General features: G+C 39.0%; 1 protein-coding gene across 1 annotated transcript; it reads left to right on the forward strand.

Moving 5' to 3' along the window:
• Positions 1-148: 148 nt before the first annotated feature.
• Positions 149-15,962, forward strand: LOC138209602 (bMERB domain-containing protein 1-like). Its single transcript, XM_069168290.1, has 6 exons — positions 149-390; positions 6,233-6,353; positions 8,769-8,842; positions 10,155-10,269; positions 12,461-12,531; positions 13,256-15,962. Exons 1-6 carry the CDS (start codon positions 312-314, stop codon positions 13,366-13,368), a joined length of 573 nt encoding a protein of 190 aa, XP_069024391.1. The 5' UTR covers positions 149-311; the 3' UTR covers positions 13,369-15,962.
• Positions 15,963-21,668: the final 5,706 nt, after the last annotated feature.

Below are 21,668 nucleotides of genomic sequence, written 5' to 3' on the forward strand. Positions count from 1 at the left end.
ACAGCACTATATGGAGAAAACTCCCCTGTGCTGTTAAGTTTCCACCAGATGGGGATATTGAGTTAACAACGAATCAGCTTTGGTATCCACACAGGAACCCTTCAGCGAGCCTCACACACACATCGTCTCCTGTCAGAGCTGGTGGAACATCTTGCTGCCTCTGCCTTGGCAGGCTGGTGACTGACGAGTGATGACTCAATGAAATACAATAAACTGAGACAGCAAGACTCTCCTCTGTAGCTGTCTTTTGCTGTTTTTCCACCTTCTGCAACTGGAAGCGGCGAAAGAAAAGAAGAGCAGCTGCTGGACCGATGGAGAAGAAGCGTGGATCGTCTCATCAATACGGTTCACTGGAGGGCACTGAATGGAGCAGGGACACCAACAAACCAGGTAATCTAACCAACAAATACTGCAATATTAGTACTTGTATCCTATCTCCCATGTAGCTCCTAAAATATCACTCTAAATTTTGCTGATGTTTCATTTCTTATTACCATAACATTACCACAGGTAGTTAAAGTGTCTTCTGTCTACTCTGTCTAGTGAATAAATGAATTTATAGAGACGTCAATGTAATTTTACACTATATCCTATAATCTATGTGATAAGGCTTTGTAGGTGTGTGTTCTTTTTTGACTTGTTCTAGGTTTATTTGGGCCATTTTCATAGTTGATCAAACCAGCTCGTGTATTTTTCTCATGGCACTACAGGCAGCAGTTCTGCAAATGTCATGAATCCACAGGTGTCTATTGAGTGTCAGAGTGTGCATCTGTGTTTATGTGTCCTTCCTGAGTCAAAGTAAAGTGAGGCTGGTGACCACACATTGGAATAATAAATCATTGACCACATGCGAGACACTGACAGCATCTAGCTTCAGTGTTCTACCTGCCAGTAGTCTCTGAAATTGTTTATCTCATTGTGAGCCTCACTATTAGTGTTTCTTTGTAGGACAGCGACCGATATTAAATCATACATTTCTCTATAAATTGTTTGGTCTGTAAAATGTCTATCCCAGTCTTTGAAAGTCCTTGATGATGATGTCTTCAGGTTGTTGATTTGTCCAAACAACCATCCAAAAACCAAGACCGAAGAGCCTGCACTTGAATAAATGTCTGACATCTTTGTTGAAAGTAACTTTAATAATTAATCTGTTATTAACTAAAATTAGTTTTGTAATTACAGCTCTATTTCTTCACTTCTTCCCCATGTTATAACTGTGTGAATAAGAACATGTCTTTTTGAATGGGTGCTACTTACACTTACATGCATGAAGCCTGTTGATGTGATCAGCTAAGAAGGTCGTACAAAGTTATGCCAAATCTCTGATTTTCCTCTCCACCTAAATGACTCTACTCTCTTTATTCATCTCACTCTCACTTTTCTTTTTCCTCACCTTTTGTGCGCTCATCCTCCTCATCTATTATCCTCTGTCCTCCACCATTGCCTTTTCGTCTCGAATGTGGCTGATCCGTCTGATCTGCCTCATTAGTCAGAAAGCACATTGCGGCTGTGTAAAAGTGAGGGTTGGATTCAGAGGAAAGAGTGTAAACTGAACTCATAATGCAATTCACCTGTACGTGGGCTTGGATAAAGAGAAAGGGCAGGGAAGGGGAAATGTGGGGTGAAATGATGAGAAGCTAAGGGAGATGAGAAACTGTGAGAGAGTGAGAAGGTGTAGAGGAGGGAACATTTCACATGGGCCTGGTGATGAGTCATAACTGCTCAGTGGCAGAATAACCTGTCCTAGAGGGCCTCTGCAGCAAAACATATTGTGTCCAGCAATGTGGGAATATACTCAACTCAACAACTCAACAATTGTGTTGCGCATGACGTATGCAATGACAGATCTGAAGCCAGGTCACGACCAGTATTTAACTTGGCTACATCGAAATCACCAATCAGTTTTTGGTACAGATTTAAGTTATGATTCACCAATAATATTTATTGTTTGCTGGTAGCGACTGAGATGTGAGGTTATATCAGCGGACCCTGTTTTCATGTGCTCTGTAAATCAGTGGTTATTGCTGATAAATTACAATTCAGCATCTTTACATGCGTAATGTAAAGTATAGAATGCAGGGGGAGATTGAGATTGATATAAAAAGGAGTGGCTCGTTCTGTTTTATACGACCCTCGGTGATATAATGAAGTCCCTAAACTGTTACCCTCACCTTAACCATCACAAACACACACCAAACCCCAACTTTTACCTACACCTAAGTCTCACCTGAGCTATCAAATCACGTATGAACACGAAAACCAACATTTGAGCATTTGTCCCAAAGTGACAAGCAGAAATGTCCTCACTCCACTGCCACCAAGGCACCCACTTGTACTATACACTTGGAAAATGCACAATGTTACCATGGTCTCATGAAAGGAAGTCTAAGCTATAGTCTGTGACTTTTGTCATATTAATGAATGTTTGGTACATTCAAAGCCTTGTGAAATGTGTGTACACAAAGCTGATTAAGTCTGTCACACACAGTCAGATTATTCACTGTATTTCACAGTATATATAGTTTTAATATCTTGTGTTTGGTGAAACTTTCCCATACACAGTACTGCTCTATGGTCAGAGCATGCAATAAAAATACTTCTGCCGGCTGAGCCAGCTTACTTCTGGTTTTGCCCTGTTAACTTGAATGGGGATAAATACATTTTTATCTTGCAGCTATTCTGCAAGTCATTTGCGGCCATCATTTATTTGCATATGCAAACACGTGTTGACAGTATTTTGTCATTGGAATTTTACTCACTGGAGTAGGGGGAAGCTAAAGTTCCACTCTGCAAGTTTAACGTAATGCTTAGCATCAATTACACACCAAAATATCTTTGTTAGAAACCCAGAGTCAGTTTTTACTGCTGACATTTTGGCTTTTCTTTGCAGGAAAAGCACAGTTGGGACAGAAGTTAGTAAGTTAAACCTATTTGACGAAGTTTAATGTACTGCTGTGAAAAAGATCTATTCAGTTGTTTGCCAAGTGGAATGGTTAGCTTGCATTGTAGATAAGGACAGAGCCAGGTGAGCTGATTCTTCTTAGTTCAAGTGTTTATAACCTATAGTCTCCTGGTTCCCTCTCCATAGTTAAAGATATAGACAAGAGAGAAGCCCTGATCTCCAAGTCTAATTCATGGCAATACCATAAATATGCATATTTATACCAAAGGTTGAACTGCAGTGTTCTTTTAAAATCAGACAGAAGCCACAAATTGCTTGAAAAAAAAAGAAGGTTTTATGGCTAAGCAACAGGAAAGATCTATGGCACAACAGACTTTGCAGAAGAAATAAAAGTTTAGAGTTAATATTGTGTTTTGCTTACATAATACAAGATTAAATACAATTTCAAATTTCATTTTATTAAGCTCCAGATTATATTTATACTTTATCATTTTAAATTAAGTTTATTTGTAACTTTATGCAATGCACTTTGAAATTGCTTAATTAACACATTAGAAAGCAATGTGAAGGTGTGACTTTGTCTTTTTTTTTGTTTTAATCTATCAGTTTTAATCCCATTAACAGTTAAAATTCACGAGAGCATTACTTTCTCCTCTAAGGTGTCAAGGTTGTCTTGACGCTATACACTGACGTCAGCCAGATTTGTCATAGTAACAGAGTGTCTGTGTGACGACGTCTCTCTATGTTTCAGGATCCCTGTGTGTCTGTCATACAAAGCAAACTGCAGCTGCGGGCCCCCAAACAAAGCTGTAATGCCAGCAGGAATGCGAGTCCATGTAAACCGGCAATTATCATGAAGCTTTTGACGGTGCTTTCACTACTACCCTGGAGTCACACAATCTGAACTTGAACGACTATCATTCACTCGATTTCTATTCTGCTTTTGTTGCACGAGATGCGTCTCCAGTGCACTTTGAACCTAGCTTTACCTTCCCAAGGCTGAATGAGACTAGAAACCAGATTACATACTAGAACGCTACTAAGTAATGACGTGTGTGAAGAAAGGATTTAAAGGCCCCAGGAGGAGTGAGGGACCGACAGTCAGTGGTGGTATTGTTATCTCCCTGGTTATGGTGCAGCTCTCTGCAGGGAAGTGACAGTTATCCTCAACCGCTGCAGAGCTAAATGGAACAATTCGAGAGCAGGAAGAGGTGATTTCCTTCAATTGTAAAGTGGTGACTGTCGTTACGGGACTTTAATCGTATACTTTCAAGGACGTCCACCATACGTGGATCTCAGGGTAACTTTAATTCTATATATGTATTTTGATGCACATGGCTAAAACAGCTATTTCAATAGAAGGTGGCTGTAGTCCAATGTTTGATTTAGCAGCTTGCTGGTTTATTTGCTTCTAGTGCAGCTGCTTCTGCTGCTCAAAGTGTACTGCTGCTTCACTGTGTGAAAGGCTTTGATGTCCTTTCATACCACACAAATACTTCCAGGGACCTTGGGACAGATTCATTAACAAGTATTACAGAGCTGTGCGGAGCAAGCCCACGCATCGTTGTAAAAGTAGTTGAGATTCGTTCAGCACACATTGTGCTTTTATATTGTTTGCTTTATTTGGGTATTTCGATTGAATTTTCACGATTCAATGTGACTTTATTTTAACAGGACAGTTAAATGGAGGCAGACAGGGAGTGATGTGTGAATGAGATAGATATAAATACGGTCTCATTTTTATTATTACTGTTCATCAAGCCAATACGGTACCCCATGTAGGATGTGATTATTTAATTACTCGAAAGCTGAGCTGCTGTGTGCCCTTAGTATCATTTCATTGTTCTGTAAAAATTAATTAATAAACTGTACTATTGCTGCTCTAAATATTTGATATAAAGAAATTATTCAACGGCGGGTCCTTTAAATTATTCAATCTCTTTTGATGATGCCTGAGACAAATTTTAGATGCAGTACATGTGTTCTAATCCTTGCAAAAGAAGAATATTAAGGATTGGTCATGATTATTGAATTGTCATTAAATCATAAAAACATTGTTTATGAAACTATTGTCTTAAAAAAATATATTTGCCATTCTTTTTACTACCACCTGGTGATAGCATGTTAGTACTGCCTGGAGGTGGTGGAAATGCACATAAAAGCTTTTAGCCCCCTAATAAACAACACCATAATAAGAAGAACAAGACGTTGATACAAGGCTGCAGTAAAACATGTGGCACTGTGAGACTAGTTGCAATGTTACAAACAGGAGAAACATGCAAAGGCTACTACAGCCATTAAAAAAAGTTCTGTGCGAAACTCCTTTCAAAAAATAAATGAAGATGAGGTGCAGGGTAAATTCTCCCAAGTAAAACTATCTTATCATAAGTCTACCACAGCTTTGCAAAGTCATTTGAGAACAAAGCACCGAGGAGATGCTCCACCCATAGATCAACTATCAATGGCTAGCCATGTCACCAGACAAAATAAGTTTGATGTCAGATGTACAGAGCAAATAACAGCCAACATCTCTTGTTTTTGAGCCGTTCAGGGTGCGAGTGGGTCTCTCTCCCCTCGTGTATGGGCGTTTGTGTGCGCTTGCATGAACATAAAATGTTAAACAGTATTTTTGCTTAAAATGCCCCCCCCCTCCCCCTCCCGCCCCCAAAAAAACCCAAAACAATATCACACATTGACACACCTACAAAGTACACAAGTAAATTATAAATGTGTGCATCTATATAAAACAAGTACCGATAGTCTTTAAATGTCATAAGGCATGTCATGCGGTGTAGACATAATTTTTTTTTGCCAACAGGCAGACGATCAAATACAACACAGTGAACGTCTGTCTACAGCAGAACGTAGCAGCATAGACAGAACTGCAGTGCAGTTTAATTCCTGGACTGACCCACCAACGTTGGTTTATGCAATTAAACTGTTTGTGTATGTGTGTGGTTGTCAGGGGACAACCATGTGAGATGTGCCAACCACTGACACATGGTAATTTGGCTGTGATGCTTTCTCTGCTCTTTATCAAGCAGAAATTTCAAACAACATCTGCTGCAGATGTTTATAGAGTTTAAAATGCAGATTGATATGTCGCTATTGTTCTGCAGTGGCAGGGTGCATCGTTTTAATAACTCATCAGTGCCAACATGTCTGCCTGTCTCTCTATGGTATTTGTCAGTCAGTTCAAGAAATGTACACTCCTTTTTATAATGAGAATATTCTAAACACACTGCCAGACATGTTGCCTATTTGTCCAACACATGATCTTTTACAATATTCAGCAAGACTAAAAGCTGTCCTTGTCTTTCTCTTTGTCAGAGGACGACGTGGTGTCAATGGCGGACTCCACCATCACTGTGGATGACATTGAAGGGGAGCTCTTTAAGATTGAAAGGATCAGGGATGTCCTGGTCAGGAGGGAGTCAGAGCTCAGATACATGTGAGTGACTAAACATTACAGTACCAACACTGCTTTCACTTGGTGTCATGACTGCTGCTTGTAGCCGGTTCACTCGACTACTGGATAAAATCACAATTATTCTGGTCTGAATAATAAACTGATTCTTTGTATTTGAAATGGTAGCCTTGTGTTGCAGTGATTTAGCCTCTTTGGTTTAATTTTATGGTTAAATCTGTGAATTTTAATTCAGGAAAAAGAACTTCAGTTTCTGCAGTTGGAAGTAATCATTGGGGGATTTGGTTTGGTACATATTGCATGGTCTGAAGAGTTTGGGAAGCTGTGTGCTAAGGATATCTACATCAGTTATGGGGCACAATATAGCTTCTGTTACAAACATGACACATGAAAATCCTCGATTCAATTAATTAGCTGTTGATAAAAAAAAAAAAGTGCACCAATCAGCTGGGAAAAAAACACAGAACAGAAACCAGCACTTCACTTGAGAATTGCAGCAGTTGATTTTTCCCAGCAAAAAGTAGGTCAAATCATTCAAGACACGTCGCCATCACAAACATATCTACTGGCACGACTGCCCTCTATTCACTCCCCTCATTTCTCTCCATCACACCCCAGGTTGGTCCCTATTAAAATTTCAATGGCTTCACCTCAGCTTCCACTAAGCAAGCTAATGCATGGATATTTATTCATACACTCCTCACACACACAGTGGTGAGGCTCTCCCTCTGCTGACAATGATGAATGGGTGTAATGTGTGTGAGTAAGCGTCTGACCCTGTGTGAGCCTGTATGTGTGTGTTTCTTGAACAAAAATTCAGCTGCTGGGATGCAAGGTTCACGTAAAGGCCTCTAACTTGGCGAGGAGGGCAAAGAGGGATCCACTGACACCAATTCCCCGAGGGGCCATTGAGAGAGGAAGATCATGATACTGACAGAGGCAGTGTGAAACCTATCTGGCTCAGACATGCCTCAAGGATTTCTGTTCAGAAAAGATTATACCATCTCCTGTGTGAAATATATGATCAATATCAACCATTCTGTGTTTGACTTTCATTTTTTCCATTCAGAAGAGAGTCAAGATTTCACTCTTGTTTCCAGGTATACTGTCATCTAACGTCATTGATCTACCTTTAAAAGATTGTCCACAGGCTCTGGAGGATCCTGAATCGAGAGGGTCATGGGCCTAAAGACACACCAGTAGTTCCAGATACCTGTTGGCTGCCTAACAGGGGCTTTTTAATTTGTCTGATGGAAACTTTCTTTAATAAGCCTTTATATGACTGAATCTGTCTATGCTCTAAATCACTTATCATCCTTCCCATTTTGCATAGAACTGAGAATTGCTAAAGTAGAAATGAAATCTCAGAGCACAGACCTTCGCCAAGGTCAACAGTCCATTCTACTATGATATGCATCACTTCAACCGCAACCACTATACTCTATATGTCCAAATATATGTACAATTGTGAAGATGCTATGATTGTACAGACTCTTATCCTCCCTTATGAAACCACTTTCCCCTGGTGCTCCACAGAGTTGGACAGGCCATCAGGCATACAGGGACATATCCTGGTGGGCTGCGGCAGCGGTTAGCTGGTGGACCGTCACAAAATCCTTAAAAGCTTTTACCAGCTCAGTTTGTCTTCTCTGTTTGCTGTCGTTCAGGATGCGCATGAGAGCGTACTGTGAGTGGTCTGATCCCAACGGATAAGTCCAAGGCTGAATTTCTCTCCCAGAACACCTCTGGTGCTCCTTAATGACTGCAGGCTGTATTAAGTGTGAGCAAGTATATGTGTATCACACAGGATAACTGGTACCTGCGAAAGTGGATTGTGATATGGAATTATCATATTTTTAGAACGGAACATGTTTTGTCACAATTGAACTTTACTGTCATCTACTGGATTTTAAGATGTATGAACCTATCTTGCAATGGTAATTATAGTGAAAAATAATTCATGGATTTGCCACCCTCGTTCAGATTAATTTCAAAACCTGACGGGTTCTCCCTTAACCCATGCCACACATTTTAACCAAGTTTCATGAAAATCAGGACAATGTACTCCAACTGACCAAAAAAACAAAAACAACAACACTGAACACATAACCTCCTTGCTGGAGGTAATTAAGAGGATCAATCTCTTTAAATAGATATCTCTTTAAATAAGATTGCCTGCCAAACTAATCAGCAACCCTGTCCGAGATAAATGCCAGTTTTCTAAAAGGATGTAGGAAATAAAATAAGCAAATGCTTTCAAAAACTTTCCTTGAAAAACGGAACTTTTATTTGAATGCATTTAATTTATTTATTTAATCTCACTTGCATAATAATTTTGAAGGAAGTGATCTTATGTGCATCATGTGCAGTACTTACATAAGTGCTTGTGTGTATGTTTATGTTTGCATGTGTTTTTTGTGTGCCATCATGGCTGAACAGGATAGATGACATTCAGCTGTGCAAAGAGATTACTCGTCTGAAGAAGGAGCTGAGCAAATTAGTTTCCATACCAGGTGGGTGTCCCTTCAATGCCAATGGTAATGTTAATAGTGGATCAAATCAGATGAAAAAGGAAACAGTTTGACATTTTGGGGAATAAGTTAATTAAAGTTATTTCCCAGAGTTGGATGAACAGATCAATTACACAACTACACACCACAAAGAATGGAAATGGGGGAAACAGCTAGCCAGGCAACCCCCTAAACTCATTATATATAATATGTACATAAACAAACAGAAATATGACAATAAAGGATGTAAAAAATAAACAACATCAATTCAACAGTGTTGGCCAACAACTTCTATGCATTGTTTTTTTTTAGGTTTCTGGCAATGCACAGATTAAACAAACATGGTACAATATGCAAATCAGGCAGTGTTGGAATGTGCATTTTTTTTTTGAAGAGAGCTAGATTAGGTGTTTTCCTTGCTTCTGGTCTTTATACTAAGCTTGGCCAATCATCTCCGGGCTCCACCTCCATAGTTATATTCATTACACTGATGGATGGATGGATGGATGGTGGATGGATGGATGGATGGATGGATGGATAGCTGTTCAGCAGCATATACAGGGCAACAATATTGAATATACTTTAAAATAAAATGCACATTCTATACATTCAAATAAGATAGACTAATATTAAATAAACTAAAGAACAGTGCAATGAATTAAAACAAAACAACAAACAAAACAGCAGTGCAAGGGTGTCATTGTTGTGTGATGGATTTGGCGAGGGATGAGTTGTTGTATAGTTACATACGCATTAGTATTCTGGTTATGACTGGACTTTTGGGATATCCTGGTTATGAGTTTCATTTGTAAACATGTCTGGATTTTGAAACTCCTGGATAAAGTTTAATCGAAACACGTTATTACAGTTTCTGAACATTCTCTGCTGGCAAAGAAAATTGTGGCTGAAATGTTATAAATTAAGGCCCAACAGATGAAACCTGAATACAGTTATCCATACAGGAATATAGACAACCAGGTTTCTCATGTTCAATGTAAACACCATATCCTGAACGTGATCAAAACCAGGATAAGACACACAACCAGGATACTGATGTGCATGTAAACACTCACTGACAGTGGTATTGATCTTCTCATCTAACTCCCCGTAAGAGTGTCAATCCTGGTATTTTATAGAATGTGTATCACAATTAAATTTTCATACATTTATTTTCATCTTTGTTTTAATAATACTTCTACATGTCTGTCTTTTATATATTTTAAACAATATATTAATGCCTAGATGTTTCTTTAATAAGTGCTATGTTTTTTTAAAATTATTTTTCTCGATACTGTCTTCTTCCTTTGTGCTACAGATAATGACAAGTCCAACGAGGACCGACAGAAGGAAGAAGAACTTCTGCAGCAGATCCACAAGCTGGTTGAGACCAGAGATTTCCTGGTGGACGACGTAGAGTTTGAACGACTCAGGTGTGCTTCCAGCTCCACATTTTCAATCAAAGACGACCTAAAGTAGGAATCCTCCAGTTGTCTGTACATGAGGATTTTGAATAAATCATAAAAAAAAAATGTAAGATGTCATTCTGCTGCTAATAAAGTGCTACCAAATAGATAGAAATGCAGTGCACATATAGTATCCATTCAGTGTCATGGAATTAGCCAACGGGACAAAGGTTGATCTGATATCTATTCTTCATGCACAGATCTTTGTTAATACTGATAAGCCATAGAATTTTAGATCCTTGGTAGTCACTGAAGCTGATAAATTTGACTCAGTTCAGTGTCATACATACTGTATGCAGGCCTTCACAAAGCTGCCCCAGTGCTCTCAATGAAAACACCGGAACGACACCTAAGGCACGGAGCTGTGAGAGAGTGCACCACAGAGGGAACAGTAGAGAGCCCTTTCAATTAAAGATGTGTCAGTGTGCATCAGTGAGCACTGAAAGAGGAGTTACCAGCGATTTGAAAAAAAACAAAAAACAAAAAAACAGTTCAGTCAATCAACTCATGTGGATTAGATTATTATATAAATTTACCATGTACTGCATTAATGTGTGGCTCTGATTGTGTCGGGGACATTACAAACCTGCCTCCACAGGGGAAGCTAGATTCAGACTCTACAGGTGATGAGTGGTATCGGCATTGTTGCAGCAAAATAATGAGCGGAGCACTGTTGGTTTAAATACATCGCCATGGCTAAAAGGCACCCTTTGGTGTTGGATGTGTGTTGCAGCGACAGGAGTTTGTCATCTAAGTGGAGGAGTGGACAGGATTTGGGCTGTCTGAACTTGCTCGCAGGCATCATTTCATCAATCTATTGCAGCACTTTTGAGACGCACCAGTTCCTCTGAAGGTCTTTTCAACCCTTCCTGTCACAACGGATAACCCTTCACTGCATTTTGAATACTTCAGGATATTTTAGGAAAACAGGAAAGCAGTTGTCTTGCATATTATATTTACTGAATGCAGACCTGTCAAATGTATGTACTGTAAAATATTTTCAAATACTTATTAATTTTAAGTGAGTTTAACCGAGCTCGAAGCTGGTTGAAACAATGGCCACATAAATTTATTTTTTTAGATGTTTTGTTCACAATTAGAGATAACTTAAATTTAAAATCAGTTGTCCATTTTGCTCCCATTTCTTGGTAATCTATGCAGGAAATAAATGGACTTCCGCTTACCCCGTTGCTTTCGGTGTGAATGCACTACTGCTGTAGCTACACGACGTCCTCAAAAGGTTCTTTAACTTCCCACTCCATTTCTGTAATCTGACATCTAATGTGACCTGACAGCGGACAACCAGGTGGAGCACAGAAAACGTATTATTCTGTTTAATCCTCTCGCAGCTCCAATCCTCCAACACTATCAAACATTGTTAGTTTGCGTGAACAACACTTCTGTGTTGGCAGCTAACAGCATGCCGTGAAAGCGCTGAAGGGCTGCTGGGAAGGTGAGAGGCAGGAAACAAGAGAACGGTAGTGCAGAAATGGATCGGAGAAAGGAAAGGATGTGACAATGCTTAAGGCCATTTTGTCCATGCTGATGAATATGGGGATCTTTCTTTTGTTATTTCTCTCATTTCTCATCATGACTGTCCTTCATGACAAAAAGTCAGTGGTTTTTACCCCAAAACACAGCCAGCACTATTACGTTAACTTGCCGTTTCCTGTAACATCCTATATTAGATATCAATGTGTAGGAGAGTATAGTGCTTCAATAAGCTCTACACAGATCAAAAAGCATTATGTCTCTAAAGCTCCATTTATAGAAAAATTAAGCTACCACATTAATTGAATGCATCAATAGACCCTCCCAGAGTTCATCTAATCTTCTGCCAGAAGCACTAACTGCCAGAAGCACCTTAGGTCTCTTATCTACTGGGTGTCTGGAGAAAGTGTTTCATCTTCCCACTTTAGTAAAATCAGCCTTCTTGAAATTAAAGAGGCAATGGGAATGAAGAGTACCCAAAACACCTTAGAGGGGATTTTTGAAATCTTCATAAAGAATTTTGATCAGTAGAAGGAGAGACAGAGGGAGAGAGACAGCTTCTCTTTTATAAAAACAATAGAGGATTTGAAATGTTTGTCTGAGTCCTTTGTGCATTCATGTACAGTATATCCCTGTATTTTAAATCAATCTTTCTTCATTCCCACAGGGAGAAAGAAGAAGATAAAGAAATGGCAGATTTTCTGAGGTCCAAATTTCCAAGAAATATGAAGAAAACAGGTATTTAAGCATAAAAAACTTTGTTCTCTGCAGGGTGTAGAAAATGAGGAGGAAATATCACATCAATGTCACATCAATCATTTCCAGTCATTGCATTCTTATGGGCGTAGAGCTCAGGTTCATTTTAAAACTATTGGAGCAGCCTATGACAAATCGACATTGTACACCATATGCAGCTAAACTCCACCACCACTGCAACTACGTTTAGAAAAAAACTGCTCAACTTCAATGTCATTGCACTTCGACATCCCCACTGGTCGGTGTTTGGTCCGCCCCTTCAGAGTGTCTATGCAAATGTTTATAAATAATGTTACTCCAGTTGACTACAACTATACTCATTTATTTACTGTAAATGCAATTAAAAGTGCAATAAACATTGAAAGAAAGCCATCAAGATGTATTTAAAAATGGTCACACCTGAATATCAGCATTTTTGATCATGCTAGTAGTCCTTTCAAGACCAATATCTGCAATTATAAGAACAGAAGGATTGGCTTTAATCTATCTTGCCTTAATGCATATTGGTAAGGTTAGGTGCAAAGACAAATAGAAATGCGAAAGCTAATTCAGCTCCATAAATTATTGTAGTATTCAGACTGTGATCAAACTCAAGGAAACAGCTTTACCATGTGGCAAGGAGAAATATACAATCAAATATAATCCCTAGTCTTAATATAATCACCTCCCATCCACGTTCCTCACAGTGTGATGTTCTATGTTGCAGGTGTACCAACCAGAAGAGCACCAACCAGGGCTCAGCAGACCTCTTCACCCTTCACCAAGACAGGCCTCACCCTCTTAAAGGAGTGCTGTGGTTTTACGTGCTCCATCATGTAGATGAGAGCCAAAATAAGAGGTGACAAAGGGGCAACAGACCAAAATGGCCATTCAACAGGAGTCAGTGTTTCCAGTTTCAGCTTTTCAGTCCAAGAAAGACATTGAAGCATGGACCAGTTGGGAATTTTGCAATGTTGCAAACATGATGCCATGTACTCTCCATCCCCAGAACCAACTGTTTCTTGTGTATAGCTTCAAATCTGACTTTTTTTTTTTGTCCACAACTCACACATGAATAGTGTACACATTAATTGGATTCAACTTCCACAACTCACCCACAAATTCGTATATATACAGTATATCTATATATATATATACACACACATACATATATATATATATATGTAATAAAGACTTCACTGAGCCTTGATAACTGTCATCTCCTTATTATAAAAGTAGCTGTTTTGTAGGAGTCAGCGGGCCAGTGTAGGCACTGCTGGAACTTTAGAATTAGCTTTAAGGAGATAACGCTAATGAAACTGACATTAATCGGGAGCTCTGCTTGGACAAAGTTGCTTGTGATTTGACTCCAGATCCAAATGGGTATGACCTTTGAAAAATGTTGCTTTGTGAAGGAAGAACCAGTGCTATATCATGCTCTATTTTCCTTTGAAGATACAAAATGTAAATCACTTGAACATACTTCCATGTTCTGCAGCAAAAAAAAAAAGTTGTTTTATGTTAATCCTCACTAACACTGGTGTTTTAGTTTTTGACAAGACTCAGTCTGCTTTTATCAAAATAACTGATGAGAATACGAAAGTACAGAGGCGATTAACAAGTTGACAGCAACAGGGAACGTTAACCATAGCGGTGCTGTGTTATATTATGACTACGACTGGATACCAAACTTTGTTACTTTTATGGCACTGACCGAAATGCTTTGATATCTATTATCAGAAAATTGCTCGTCATTTAGTACCACATTTTTTATTTAGGCTACATGCACACTAACATGTTTTTGCTTTAAAAATGCATAACTTTTGCTCTGTTTATGCAGATGTAAATCTCATCAGTGACAGTGAGCCAAAGCTTTTCCCATACATAGCCTCGACTTTAGTAGGCCACTCACATACTGTAGATAATACCACGAGGTTTCAGCTTAGGTAAACCTTACATTCAAACACCTTGTTACAATATTTTTAAACAAATTTTTGTCCGCATACTAGTTTTAATGTGCTGCAGTAAGTAGAGGCATTAAGGGAACATCAGTAAATTGTGGGGTCCAGCAGTAGCTTCTGAGGTGTTAGGGGAACATTGGTAAACTGTCAATAGCTTTGATTTGTGCTGTAATGAGTACGTTTTATTTAGCTTTTCTTAAATTTCATCAAATTGGTATCGAAAAAGGTATTGCTCAGGGGCCGGTATTGAAGTCTAGGTGTCAGTGTCCGTATCAATATTTTTTTACGATAACCAGCCTTTATCAGGACAGAGGTGGTCATATGGCACTGTACATGCTGAAATATCAACATATTGACAGCTTTTAATTGAATTTGTCACTATTAGCCCACTGCTCTCAGTTTTCTGTCATCCATTTGTATGTTTCCACAAATAAAAGGGTTAAGTACTCAACTGGCACTTACGACCACTAATCTTAATATGCAGTATAAATCATCTCAAGGTAAAGACAGGCATCATACACATCACACACTCCAATTACCACTCTAATAATTATCACTCTCCTGCCCAAGGGCAAAGCCCCAGCCCATTTCCACGAGGCATAAACCTTATATATTTGTTATAACTCCAAATTAAATATTTATAGCCTTAATGTGTACCTACAGAGGGTGTTGATAAAGCTCGTCAGTACACGACAAGGGGTGCAGGGATGTAGAGGCCAATTGCAGGTCTTTTGAGTTGCCAAGAAGAAGAGTCTCCATGGCAACCTGGTATAACCCATACCTTTACAATGAGACAATGAGGAGGGTTGGATGTATGGGAGATATGAGCTTTCAAAGTTGTGACAAAATCAAATATTATTGATATCATGGTCACCTCATGAAAGGCAGGCAGGAAACAGAATAATACAGGGAAATTAGATGTGTGCCTATATTGTTGAAATACTGTATGTAACATGCGTGACAGAAAAATCTAAAGATGAAGCTCCAAGAAAAGTGTATTTATAGGTACGACTGTTTGTGTCAGTAATATATGAGAAGAGGTGATTAATCTAATGACCATTTGTTTTTTGAAATGTTAAGTGATATTAAAGACACATTTTGCCACAGCAGAACTAACGGATTTAGTCAGTAATGGTTAGTTTATCAGGTGCTAATTTACAAATACAAATATCTTGGAAAATAATCGATCATAAAAAGATTCTCATAGAGACATTGCCTTTTTAAGTTGGTTCCTACAGTTGAGTTGCACAGTGAATAAACAAAACTTTGCCCTGACAAAGACCTTCAATTTATCAGTAGTTATTTTTTGTGTATGGATCTTGGTTTTGTGGCATGTTTTAATTCTTCATTTTTCACATTCAGAAATAAAATCAATGATCACAGCATTCGGATGGTGTGCTTCATCCCCCGACTATGCTGTGCCCGAGTCAAGCAAGGATTCCAGAATATTCTGTGGAAAAGACCACGTAGCCTCTTAGGAAAGACACAGTGTCACAGGGGAGGGAGCCACAGAGAGAAACAAAATACAAGAAGAGAGGTCTAAGTGGCCGAAATCAGGGGAGATGACGAAAAGAGTAGGGGGGCACCAAGTTAGTGGGGGTCTAATCTTCACTGAGTCATCGTTCATGGACACTGTGAGCTCCAGCAAGGGCAGCTCTAAGTGAATACTACGTAAAAAAGGGCAGGACTGTCATTCAAATTACCTAATCTTGTACACCTTCTGCACAGCTCAATGTGTATTCGAGGAGCTAGTACAAATGTGTTAGTATATGTGTGTCCAAATTAAATGAGGACAATGCGTGAGTGTATCTGTGCAGTGTGTGTACCGGTGCATGTTTCTGTGCCTAGTAACACAATTGTGATAATGAGAGGTACAGTAGCTGTCACGGCTCTGGTACTATGGTTACTGTGACTTGATGGTATACTATAACTTCTTTCATTTGTTTGTTTCATATAACAAACTCCTCTGGAATCTTAAGCAAGGCTGCATGCGTTTTGAAATTGCTAGGGGAGGACTACGAGGACCTGCTTCTCTAATGATCAGGGCACAGTATTCTCATGTCAGCTTTTCATGTCAAGCCTTTTAGATGCAATACTGACCTGTTTCATTCCATAGTGTCGAGTTTCAAAAGACAGTCAAGCAAAATACAAAAACGTGCTAGGTAAATTCCAAGGATGACAAACAACTTTTAAAGACTTTAAAGAAACGACAAATTGGCACTTTCTGTTCCTTTTCTAATGCAGTAGTGAAAATAAAATGGAACAGCATGTCTACATGCGCACTGCTGTTAAAGTCCCTGTCCATGAGAAAGGATACCACTTTCATGTTTGTACAAGGATCAAATTGTTTCGACGTTGTCACCACAACTGTCTAGAAAATCAAGTAAACAGCATTGTACGTTGAGAATACAGTCATCATTACACGTTAGAAGGGTTATAATCAAAATGATTCAGATTTTTAGGAAAGGTGCATTTCTTCTTCTTTTTACATTGCAAGATCTCCTTCAGTTTGATTATTTAAAGTTATTCCCACTTGGTTGAATAATTTAACTGTTATTCCTCAAAACATTTGCTCCAGACTCAGGAGTTCGGTCATAAGCTCTGTTTGTTATTTTTTCACAAAGCCAAAGTCAGAACCACTTTCAGACAAGTGCTTTTCAACTTGATTACCTTCATCTGTCGGATGGGCCACAGTTGATTCAAACATCTTGGCTCTCAGCATAAATGTAAAGGTGTTCAGTTCCACGCCTCCACAGCAGTAATGACAGCGGCTCCTGTGAGAAAGACAACATAGATCAGCCACCAGATTAGTGTAAAACTTTAGCTCCCAGCAGTGTCGGTAGGTAAATTCTTTTAGGTATAGTGATTTTAACTGACCAGTATATGTACTCATCCTCATACCGAAACAACAAAAATAGGTGGATATCCGCTCACACCCAAAACATAGCATTTTAACCGCCCTCTATAGGACGAAGACTTCCTCGTAGTTACAAGACAGAATAGGTCAATTTAAAATGTACTTCAACCCTATTTTAAAAAAAGTGGTTTAATTCTGGGATATATAATAACAAAAGAAAAATGATCATCGATTTCCCTAAAGCTAGTTTGTTTTTACTTGCTCTTTTTTTCTTTGTCTATAATTCAGAGATAATATACTCACATCACAAAGCTTTTTGCAGTTGCAAAAAAGCTGTTAATAGTCAACTTTGTGGGTTATTAACAAAGCGGCAGATGCTAGTTTCTGGCTGCACAAACTGAAATAGAATTAATAATAAATAAATGAAAACCCTTTGCTTTAGAGTTTTAAGACCTGAATTTGAAGCTTAGAAGGACACAATGGCCTGGGGGGAAGAGCCTCTTTCCAAATTAGATGGGAAAAAGCTTTGTGTCAGATAAACATCTGCTCTGTCTGCTTAATTGTCCTTTAAGAAGACACTCGCTAAATCCGAACTTGTATATTCAGCCCTCACATACGGTAGTTTTATGTAATCTGACATTGACTGAAGTGCTCAGGATACCTGTGTGGCTTTCCAAGGCTGCAGAACAGTGACAATGAATAAAAAGGGGGGGAAATGGGAAATGCCTTGCCAACCCACTTGTTGCGATGGATACCATAAGGACTAAGACCATATGTTATTATACTTTATTCCTCACTCACAAGGCAGATGGCAAGATATGTGGCTCAATGAGATCAATTTCATATTTCATGCCCCTTTACTGTACGAGAGCACGACAAACATTTCCGTTGATCATTTATCGAATAAGGCTAGGTTGTTACAGCAGAGGATATATAAACCAAGTATTGAAACTGACACAAATAACTGCAACTGAGCACAGTAATAATAATACACAAAATAATAGCATGGCAAAATGGTAGTATGGACACATTTATGTACACTAAAGGCAGAAACCTGATTATTAAACACAGACGAGGACGCGTTGTGGAGGGTGTTCAGATTGCTGTTCAGACTAGAAACTCTTCATGGTGTACTTGTGGTGGTCGATCTGCTCCGAAGCCTTTACTGGAAAGGAACTTTGATGCCAGCAGGACCAGGATTGTGTCTCCTGGCTAATTAACAGTCCACTGACATCTGAACACTGAGGATACCAGCTGCTGGTGTGGAAGCAGCTGGAGCCTGCCTGCTCTCTATTCTTTCATGTGCATAACCACGGTGATGATTTGTACTGTAAAATCACAGGTTGTAGTTGAAAATGACTCCGACAACATCCAGTTATTTCTGTCACTCTGTGTCATACAGTATGTTTTAGAGCAACATATTGTTTTCTGGTTCTTATTCCCGCCTGGTGTCATCTCTCTGCAGTCCAGGGGTTTCTAAATGACAGCAACATTCACCATCACAGTCACAGGTAATGAAAGCATGGGTGGTTCTGGTGCCTTTACTTAGAAGTTTGCCATGTTTCAGTAACTCCCTCCTGAAGTCATTAATAGAGGAAACAAAACTGATTTCCTCTCTTTAAAAAAAAAAAAAAAAAGCAGCCCTGACTCATGCTTCAGTCAGTCCTCCCTCCAAGCTGCCTTTCTGCCTCCATTCTTCCATCCCTCACTAGCACAGTGTCTTCTGGACACTCTCTGAACTAAATAAGCAAATGATTACAATGCAGCAGGTTGCCAGGTCTATTTCCCTGCTTACCTCCCTGTCATTATGTCAGCAGCAATGTTATGTAAGTCTGGGTTTGCTTAAAAGTAGCAAATACAGAATGTGTGAGTATATTCTTAAGTATGACCAGTAAGTTTTTAACAAAATATCACATCTTTCTTGCTTACTCATTCTTTTCTTTTTTTCTGTTCTTTTTGGTCTTCGTTCTTCACTTTGTACTTGTTTATAATACATTATTGCTCAAGAAGAAAATAATAATCTGACTCCTGATTTTTTATTTAATGTTTGTCTTGGCATTCATCATAGTTTAGGTAGCTTTGATTACATGGCTTAAATGCTATTCTTTAACCACAGGGGTATTTGTGAAAAACTGCAAATAAATGTGTAATATACTGCACATTATCTTTGTCCTAAATAATAAACGGATGAACACAATGGGGGAAACTACCATAGAGGAAGAGCAAACAGTTGTCCAGTACAGGATTTGTGGACTTCTTTGGTAGGACAAGCTTCAGTCAATTTGACAATATTCACTCGAAGAGATTATTTTAGAAATCAATCACTGACCGCTGTTGTGGGTCTGATGTGTGTTATTACAGAAGATGTGAACAAATGTCAGGTAGTCCGCTTGTGTTAATATTCAGTAAACAGCTGCTCTATAGCCACTAGTTCAGTTTGTCTCTGTCTCTTGACATTTAGTACAGGTGACAACACGCACGCAGCTGTCACACTGTACATTTACTTAAACTTTTTCTTCATAGTATAGGAAAAAACAAACACTCATTTTCAAAGTAAAACTTCAAAGGCACAGGATCAACTTTGCAGCTCTTCTGACTCTTTCAGTTGCTCCTCTGAACAAAATTAAGCCATATATTCATCTTTAACTTTTTGGCAGCAAGCAACACACAAAGAACGACAGTTGCAGCAATCCCACCACAGTTTCTACAGCAACTGCACAGTTTAGTTTTTAGTTTGCACTTTGCACTGTGCAACAGCGGATGAGCTGTACATTCTACCAATTCCAAGCAGCATAAATAGCACATCCTAAATCCATAATGGATGAGTGCTGAAAGCAGCACTGCAGAAAGAAATTAAATATACAATATTACAGGAGCATGGCTCAAACCTCCTGTTTTGTGGCCGAAAGGTTCATCAGACCAACGAGGAAAGATAGGAAAGGGTTATATTCAATCATCTGAGGACACCTAGTGGTCAGTTAATAATGATTACAGGTCCTCAAACGCTTTTCATTTACACAGTACATTGTTCAAACACTGACCCTGGAAACCAGGAGGAGAGTAGCACAGATTTCCCTCAAGTTTGATTTGTGATATATTTTTCAAATAGCCTTGACACTTAGTAGCAAAAGTCAAGGATTAAAGTCCTGGGCTCATCACTCTCCTCCTTCTTTTTCTTCACTTTCAAATAAACATGCAAGCATTTTAAATCATCGACGATGTTCTCAGTCAGAATCACTAATCACAGAATCAGACAGTGAGGTAGCATTTAGTTATAGCAGTTGTCTCAGGAATCTACATACATATGCAAACACACTGACTGGGACTAAGATAGCAGAGAAGTGGTATACAACACCTGAAAGCTGGGAGCCTGCTGATTAATTTGAGCTCAGCTTCAGCACTGTGTATCAAGTTATTCAGCCCCGTTCTGAATTAGCTGGCAATACCTGGTTGGTACCGATGGATGCCTTCAGTTTTATATAGGAGTATTTTCAGTCCTGCTGGCTGTTGATTCTAATCCGCAAGGTTTTACTCCATAACACGGTTTTGTAAAGAAATCCGAAAGTTTGCTCTGACATTTTGTTTTGCTGTTGTGCTTGTTTATGGTCACGTCATCGTAGACCTTTGACATGACTGTCCGACCTCAAACATCATTTCCGACCGGATGGAAAGTTTGAAAATCAAGATCTTCAATTAACCACTCGCTGGAATCAAAAATATAATTAGAATATGAACAAAACCAACACAAATGACAACAACAACAAAAAATACAAAAAAACAAACAAAAAAACATGTCGGTGTCATCCGCCAGGAGGTGCTGCCGCTGCCTGCGAACCGCAGCCATACAGACAGACCAATTGCGCTGGGGCCAACGCTTTATTACTTAACACGCCCTTGTTCGGCCTCATCTGTCTCAATGGCTCTGCTCCATAGATGGCATCTGAGATGCTGTTAGGGCAGCCAAAGCTTGATTTAATACTGTGACAAACCTGAATTCGTTTGTGATGGCACTCTGTATTTCCATTGATGATTAAAAGAAAGTACAGTGTTGCACTAGTGTAAAAAAAAACACACAAAAAAACCAAACTTGAATAGCATTTTTTTTTTATGCACAGCATTTTTGAGGAATGTGATTATAGCAATTGAAGCACACAGAGTTACTATTTAAGAAAGCCGTGGATTTGATTTACATTCGGTACAGTCACTTAAAGAATGGTTGAACAGCAGTTCTTTGGCTTCATCTTGTGGTCATACGGAGTAAGCACAACTAACAGAGACGTGCGGTACCTCCGTTTTTGCAACACTGGGATTGTCCGCCAAGT

Source organism: Embiotoca jacksoni, unplaced genomic scaffold, assembly GCF_022577435.1.
Source record: "Embiotoca jacksoni isolate LCO1_2020_lvr unplaced genomic scaffold, fEmbJac1.0.p SCAF_4, whole genome shotgun sequence".
Taxonomy (NCBI): domain Eukaryota; kingdom Metazoa; phylum Chordata; class Actinopteri; family Embiotocidae; genus Embiotoca; species Embiotoca jacksoni.

Coding starts and splice junctions, on each gene's coding strand:
- LOC138209602 (XM_069168290.1), top strand. CDS start 312: ATGGAGAAGAAGCGTGGATCGTCTCATCAATACGGTTCACTGGAGGGC. Junction 6,354..8,768: donor GAGTCAGAGCTCAGATACAT/GTGAGTGACTAA, acceptor ATGGCTGAACAG/GATAGATGACATTCAGCTGT. Junction 12,532..13,255: donor AAGAAATATGAAGAAAACAG/GTATTTAAGCAT, acceptor TCTATGTTGCAG/GTGTACCAACCAGAAGAGCA.